Source organism: Octodon degus, unplaced genomic scaffold (assembly GCF_000260255.1).
Source record: "Octodon degus isolate 3935 unplaced genomic scaffold, OctDeg1.0 scaffold00113, whole genome shotgun sequence".
Lineage (NCBI taxonomy): Eukaryota > Metazoa > Chordata > Mammalia > Rodentia > Octodontidae > Octodon > Octodon degus.
In genome coordinates this window covers 7,494,469-7,502,090 of record NW_004524689.1, presented here as the reverse complement: position 1 = coordinate 7,502,090, position 7,622 = coordinate 7,494,469, and the positions used below count along the sequence as shown (strand labels likewise).

The window sequence follows — 7,622 nt, the reverse complement described above, 5'->3', positions numbered from 1 at the left end:
TAGGTGTTGCCGCCATGCTTTTACACTAGAACATTTCCTGTTTCCTTAGTCATTCACAGTTCAAGTCTGCTAAGCACCATAGTCTTTAATAATAATGAGTTCCATTTGAAAATGGCATTGTGGGCCGGGGAGATGGCTCAGTGGAATAAGCGCATCCCTGGCAAGCACAAGGGCTTGAGTTCAATCCCCAGTTCCGCCAAAAAAAAGAAAGAAAAAGAAAATGGCTTTGCGGATTTAAAAAGTTATGAATACATCAGCGTAGCATAAAAAGTTTGCTTCCCTTTCCTTTTGATGGTAAGTAGGGCAGGTGTTAAAGGAGCATGACCGGTAAAGTTAAAAGTTCACATCAGCAATGGCTTCTTGGCCTTTGAATTTCTCCTAAATGATATTTTTTTCCCCTAGAAATTTTGGATGGTGTGGAACTTGGGGAACCAGCCCATAAGAAAACGGGGACCACGGTGCCAGAATCTATTCACTCTTTCAGTAAGTTCACCCCCCGAGGAATTGCAAGTGACCTGCTCACTAAATAGCAGCCATGTAGACCCACAAGAGGGTGACGGGTTGGGGCCGGGGAGTTGGCTCAGTAGAATAAGTGCTTCCCTGGCAAGCGCAAGGGCTTGAGTTCAATCCCCGGTTCCGCAAAAAAAAGAGGGTGACAGGCTGAGGCCACAGAACCACCTTTGTTTTTGTCTTTTTGAGACAGGGCCTCACTATACAGTTCAGGCTGACCTTGAACTCACTTTGTGACCTAGGCTAGCCTTGAGTTTGCGTCAGTCCTCCTGCTTCAGCCTCCTGAGTGCTGGGATTTCAGACGTGGGCCATCAGACCCAGCCCAGAGCCACCCTTGAGAGGGAGATCCCTGACTCCCTAGTTATACTCTGAGGACTCAGATGGCCATAGTGGAGAGACTGCTCAGCACTCACAGCAGTGAAGGCTCAGCACAGCCAGCTGCAACACTGAGCCCATCATGGTGACCCAGTTGTTACTATTATTTTCTCCTTTGGTGTGTTCCAGTTGGAGACGGTTTGGTGAAACCAGAAGCCCTAAACAAGAAAGCTATTCAGATCATTAACAGGGTTCGAGACAAGCTCACCGGTGAGTGTGTTGCTGTTTGTGGAAAGGGACTCATAGCTGTGGAGCTGTCCCGTAGGGCAGAGTCAGCACCGAGCTGCAGTCCTGCATCTGCCCGAGGTCTCCGTACTGGCACTGGGGCACCCCCACCTCCTCTTGCTGACAGCCAACAGCATCACCCAGAGTTAACCTAATCCCTCAGCACTCACCCGTGGGCAGAGTGGATTCCAGGATCAGCCAAATTCATACACCTTTTGTCATCTTGGCATGATGCCAGAGCACATCTGACCCCTGACACTGTCTTACCTGCTTAGAGGTTCACAGGGTAGAGAGCGGGGAAGAGAGAGGCACACACTTTTGAGAAGGAGCACCCCACCCCGACCACCTTTCTTCTGTTGGGAGGGATGACAGGTGGGGCAGGGAAGCCAGACCGTAGCTCCACTGCCCACTGCCTCTGGGACCTCTGAGACCATGGAAGCATCTAGAAGATGACAGGAAGTCCCCTGAGTGGGAGTGAGGGTTAGATGACACTCAGTGGCAGGCACTGACTACCAGCCTGTCATCTTGGTAGTTGGGGTGTTTGTGTGTGCATAGTATTGGAGATCGAACCCAGGGCTCTCATGCAGGGCTACATCCCCAGCCTTTTTTTACATTTTGAACCTGGGTCTCCCTGAGTTGTCCAAGCTGGTCTTGAACTTAGGCTTCTCCTGCCTCAGCCTCTCAAGGTACTGGGACTCCAGGCTTGTACCATGCCTGATTAGGTATCTTTGTTAGACACCTATCCACACTAAGACCAGAACTGTGATTCCTCTAACAGGAAGATGTAAGCTAGTTCAGAAGTTAAGGAAACAGCCCATGAGGAATGTTAATGAGGGGGACACTACTTAGGCAAAGGAACAGCACATACAAGGGCCCTGTGACAAGAGAGAGGACAAGAGCAAAGGCCCAAGAGCAAGCCCACCTACCTGCCTAGAAAAGGAAGTCTAGCCAGGGCACAGCACGAGATGCAAGACCACGCACACGGACCCATGTATTTCATCCTGTAACCAGGGGGCAGCAGGAAACCCTGAAGGGGTTAGAACCAAGCACGTTAGTGAGACCCTGAACACCCTATAGACCCTTCTCTAAAAATACAAAAAAAAAAAAAAAAAAAAAGAACCAAGCACGTGTGTGGCAGCCACTGCCAGCTCCAGTCCTGGACAGTAGATTCCAGGAGGTGTGGGAGCTGTGGCCTGCACCAGGAAGGAGACTGCCCAGCGTTGGGTCAATCACCTCGGAAGGACCATGCTGGGGGGTGGCCAGTGGGAGACAGCCTGCATGCATGGAGACTGGCCTCCAGCCAAGGTTCAGAAGGAGTGGTGTCAAGGGACAGGACAGATAAGGGTGACCCAAGTCACTGATTACCACCTGAGAGTTGTGGAAAAGCTGTCAGCCGAGTGCAGCAGCTTTAAAGAAAGGGGCAGGGCTGGGGGCTGAGGTTCAGAACTCCTGAGCTAGGCAGGCAGGATGGTGTGTGCCTGCAGTCCCAGCTATTTGGGAGGCTGAAGCAGGAAGATCACTTGAGCCCAGAAGTTCAAGATCAGCCTTGGCAGCATATCAGGACCCCGTCTGAAGATTGGGTATGGCGGTGCACACCTGTAATCCCAGTACTTAGGAGGCTGAAGCAGGAGGATCACAAGTTCAAGACCAGCCTAGATTACATAGCAAGACCCTATCTCAAAAAAAGTGAACATTTTAGGGCTGGGGAGATGGCTCAGTAGGATAAGCGCTTGACTGGCAAATGCAAGGATCTGAATTCAATCCCCGGTTCTGGAAAAAAAAAAGTGAACATTTTATATGGTTTGTGCTGAGAAGAGAAGACTGAGTATGAGGCCCTCGGTTTAGCGGCCTTAACCACACAAGACCAGCATGTATGCAGACCATGCACACCTATGGTACGTCCTTCCTACTTGTGGTCAGGCTTAGCTCCCCAGGCTGCTGAGACGGGAGTGTGCTGGAACAGGTGGCAATCGGTGTTCCTATTTCTCCATCGTAGGCCGGGACTTCTCTCATGACGATACCTTGGACGTCCCAACACAAGTTGAGTTGCTGATCAAACAAGCAACGTCCCATGAGAACCTCTGCCAGTGCTACATTGGCTGGTGAGTTGGCATCACAGAGAAACTTCATTAAAATCAGGGAGAGCTGGGTATGCACCCAAAACCCAGCAACTCTGGAGGCTGAAGAAGGAGACGTTAAAGTTTAAGGCCAGCCTGGACAACTTATTGAGACCCTGTCTGTCTCAAAATAAATTGAAAGGGCTGGAGTTTGGCATAGTGGTAAAGCACCTATAAATGCAATCCCTGAAAAAAAAAAATCATTGAGCATCCCACCCAGGGCCCCACAGAGAACAGAGAAGACTGAAAGAAGCAGCTGTAAAGCGCAGTTAAGGGTTCAAAGGTTCAAACCTCCTGAGAAGGTTATATTCACTGCACATTCTCTTGGGGTGCCTATTTGGAAGGCAAGCACCAGAATAAGTTCAGATTCCATTTAGAGAAATGGTTTTGAAGAGTCAAACCTGCTTGCTTATGAAGGGCACTCCTGGTGTTGGGTTGTGTTGTTTTGGGTTGTGTTTTGTATTTGAGACGAGGTCTTGGCTATGTAACTGAGGCTGGCCTTAAACTCACTATGTAGCCCAAGCTGGCCTCAGACTCACTGCAATCCTCCTGTCTTAACTTCCAAAGTGCTGGGATTATAGGTGTGCACCACACCCAGCTTCTGCTGAATTTTTGTTGTCACTCCAGAGATACAGGAAGAGCATGAGAAAAAGAAGCCGATTCAGTGACAGAGGAAAGTGAAAGACATAAATGTGTGCTCTAGGAGTGTATAAGTAGCTTTAACATACACTGTCTGATGTACACTTGGAGGCAGAAAGCTGAGAGGGTGCAGGGACACATCCGTGGGGCTGAGGTGACATGAACCTGGACTGGAGGTGATGCATGTTCCATAGGATTAGTCACTAATTGGGGGAGAGCTCAGAAAGTGCCCCAGGGTGCTCAGAGCGTGGCCTGTGTTCTCAAAAGAATCACAGAGAACTAAATCTTCCTTTGCTATCTGCCTTTCTAGGTGTCCCTTCTGGTAACAGCAGCCCAGGCGTCTCCTCCAGAGCCTTTCTACTTTGGTCTGTACTTCCTCTAAAATGAAACCATGGTCAGAAAGTTCAACTTCGTTAAATATTTTTAAATGTAACTGAAAAGAACTACTGTATATTGAAAGTTGGCTTGAACCAACTTTCTAGCTGCTGTTATAGAAGATATCAGAAACACGGGCTTGATTTGGTTCCCAGGACAGTGCAACAGTCACGCAGCACAGATCAGGCCGCTGACTCTGGGAACAGGAGATCCATAACTAGAGATACGGGTTTTGCCTTCACTCACAGAGCTGGCCGTGGCATGTGCTGGCAGAAGAATGACCAGGTCGCCCCCTCAGTGTCAGTGTGGGGACAGCAAGTGTGGCATAGGAAAGCTGGACAGAGGAGGCCTCAGTTGGCATCCTGGACCCAAAAGAAGCTCGTGTCACCACTCGTCAGTACTGTTACCTCACTGGTCCCCGGGCAGCAGCGTCAGCATTTGCAGGGTGGACCAAGATGGGTGGCCAAGGTCTGTCATTACTTGACCCAGTGATGCTGCGACTCACACTTCAACCTAAGCCCTGAGCTGCCAGGAGGGAGTTCGTTCAGATGCCAGGAGGCCTTGGCCAACAGGGGACACTGAAGGCACGTGGCAGTGTCTCAGTGAGGTCCGAGCATGCTGTGTTTAGAGCAGGGGATCCTGCACACGACTGCTGTCCCAGAGGTGCTAAACACAGGCAGGTTAGGACACGTCCAAAGTTGTGAGCAAATAGGCATCTGGCTAAATGCACAGTATAAAGTATAGCCACACGTAGACACCACATTGTATCTGAATAATTTTTGTGCCAATAAATGACATCAGAATTTTAAAAACTTGTATGAATGCCTTTTGGTCAATAATTATTAGCTCGAAAAAGAACCCCTGGGCTGGGGATGCAACTCAGCAAGAGACACTCGCCTTGAATGCACAGTGCTGTGGGCTTGGTTCTCTACATGCAAAAATTAATAATAACAGAAACATTGAATAAGCATTCAGTACTAGAGACTATGAAGGAGGACACAGGGACATTCAGTATGTGCCGTGGCCCCTTTCCTTGGGGTCCTGGACACACGGGGGGGAGCCTGCCTAGCAGGAGAATGAATTGAGAACCCCACCCCGTGTAGCCGAAAGAGGAGCCACCAAGGGGGGGCGAGGCCTGCTGCAGCCGCTGGGGACTGTCTCTGCAGCAGGGGAGCAGGCACTGAAGCTAGTCCCCCCCAGGCACCCCCCCCAACCTGGCAGTCTCCCGTGGCCACACCTTGCAGTTCAGTGACCAGCGGGGAATCACAAGGGCCTGAGTTCAATCCCCAGTTCAAAAAAAAAAAAAAACCTGGACACACGGGGGGGGGGGGGACCCTGCCTAGCAGGAGAATGGAGAACCCCACCCCATGTAGCCGAAAGAGGAGCCACCAAGGGGGGGCGAGGCCTGCTGCAGCCGCTGGGGACTGTCTCTGCAGCAGGGGAGCAGGCACTGAAGCTAGTGTCTGGCAGGCACCCCCCCCAACCTGGCAGTCTCCCGTGGCCACACCTTGCAGTTCAGTGACCAGCGGGGAATCACAGAAATGAGAAAATGACAACAGAAGGCTAGAAAGGCCCACCTAACTGTTCAGTAAACAAAACTGATACAGTCAGTATGGTTTGTTGTTTGTTTTTGGTTTTTTGGCCGGGGATTGAACTCAGGCCCTTGCACTTGCCGTGTAAGCACTTATTCTACTGAGCCATCTCCTCTACCCCAGTCAGTGTTTAGAAACACACAAGTGCTGTCGAATGAGTGAACAGAATCTTAGAGGGGAGGGAACAGTGAGAGGGGCTGGGAGTACCCTGTAGGTTCCATCTTGATTATAGGCGGCTGGCAAGATAGCTCAGTGGACTGAGTGCCTGTTTAGGCAAGTGGAGGAACCAGGTTCGATCCACAGCAGCACATGCGGCGCTGGCCCCGCCCTGGGCAAGCCCAGCCAGCCACCAAGACCCGGCCTGGTGGTGCAGGCCTATAATAACAGCACTGGGGAGGCTGAAAACTGGAGCATCACTGAGTCTGAGCTGTGTCCCACCCCCGGCCACAGAATTAGCATCACATACTATGAAATACTACAGAATTTTTTTTTTTTTTAATTTTTGAGACAGAGTCTCATTCTGGTTGAGGCGTAACATAAGGCCTATAATCCCAGCACTCAGGATGCTGAGGCAGGAGGATTATTTCAAGATGAGCCTGAGCTACATAGTACAGGGCCAGCCTGAACTGCATAGTGAGACTCTGTCTCAAAAAAGAAAAATAATACCAAAAAAAAAAAAAAAGAGAGAACGGGAAAATAAAGAGTCTTGCTACATAGTTCAGGCTGGTCTCAAACTCACAGCGACCTTCCCGCCTTAATCTCCCAAACACTGGGATTACAGGCGGGCGCCACCACATTTAGCCATTTTAAAAAAAGAAAAAAAAAGCCCACATAGTTGCCGACCGAGCAGCTTAAAACGTACCGCCCCAAACCACACTCCCAGTCCCGGGAGCTCGCACATGCGTAGCGCGCACGCCTCGCACCGCAAACTCTCGCGAGAAGAGCCTTGCGGGCCGGAAAGATGGCGCCACCCAGCCCCCGCGAGCCCAAGGACCAGGCGGCGCCCAGCGCATCCAAACCCGCCGGCGAGATGGTGCTGCCGGGCTTCCCGGACGCGGACAGCTTCGTGAAGGTGAGTTCATTCTCGGGGACACCAGGAGCCTTGCCAGCCGGGAGCATCGGGGCCTCAGCGGCCGCCGCGCACCGCGGAAGCCTGGGCGCAGCGGAGGGCGACGGCGGCCGGCTCTCGGGGATCCCTCCGCGTTGAGGCCAGCGCAGCCCCCACCGTGCGCCGCTGCTGCGCGTCCTGTCCCCAGCCCTGGCGACCTCACCTCCCCGGAGCAGCTGGCAGAATCTGGGAGGGGTCGGCTGCTGCCTGCTTGCACTCCGGGCCGGGGCCCTTCGCGCCCGGATGGCGCGGCTCCTCCCCGCAGTCCAGTCTTCTGCAGTGCAAGCCTCTGGGTTGAACCTGTCGCTTGTCACCGCTTGCTTCCCCCGAGTGCCTCTCCTCCAGGTGGCGAAGCGGCTTCATCGCTACTTCCGTGAAACCCAAAGGTTTAATTATTTGTAAGACATAGGTTAAGGGCCGGGAGATGGCTCGGTAGAATAAGCGCTTGCCTGGCAAACGCAAGGGCCTGAGTTCAATCCCCGGTTCCGCAAGAAAAAAACACACATAGGTTAAATATGAATAAATATAAGCCGAGTTTTAGTCTGGCGTGGTGATACAGGCCTGTAATCTCAGCCCTTAAGAGGCTGAAGCAGGAGAATTGCCCGGAGTTCCAGGCCTGTCTAGGTTACGTAGTGTAAGTTCAAGGCCAGCCGGAACTACATAGTGAGACGCTGTCTTAAA

General features: G+C 51.7%; 2 protein-coding genes across 3 annotated transcripts in view; both read left to right on the top strand.

Annotated features, from left to right (window-relative positions):
• Positions 1-5,059, top strand: part of Mtor (mechanistic target of rapamycin kinase) — a 128,350-nt gene extending 123,291 nt beyond the window's left edge. The window contains exons 54-57 of the mRNA XM_023699389.1: positions 403-483; positions 1,015-1,095; positions 3,107-3,212; positions 4,177-5,059. Of these exons, the coding sequence (XP_023555157.1) occupies positions 403-483; positions 1,015-1,095; positions 3,107-3,212; positions 4,177-4,192 (284 nt within the window). The 3' untranslated portion in view covers positions 4,193-5,059. The remainder of the gene's footprint in view (positions 1-402; positions 484-1,014; positions 1,096-3,106; positions 3,213-4,176) is intronic.
• Positions 5,060-6,784: 1,725 nt separating this feature from the next.
• The window catches only part of Exosc10 (exosome component 10), a 28,247-nt gene continuing 27,409 nt past the window's right edge, over positions 6,785-7,622 (top strand). For both annotated transcript variants that reach the window (XM_023699568.1, XM_004639651.2), the window contains exon 1: positions 6,785-6,905. In XM_023699568.1, the coding sequence (XP_023555336.1) occupies positions 6,795-6,905 (111 nt within the window). In that variant the 5' untranslated portion in view covers positions 6,785-6,794. The remainder of the gene's footprint in view (positions 6,906-7,622) is intronic.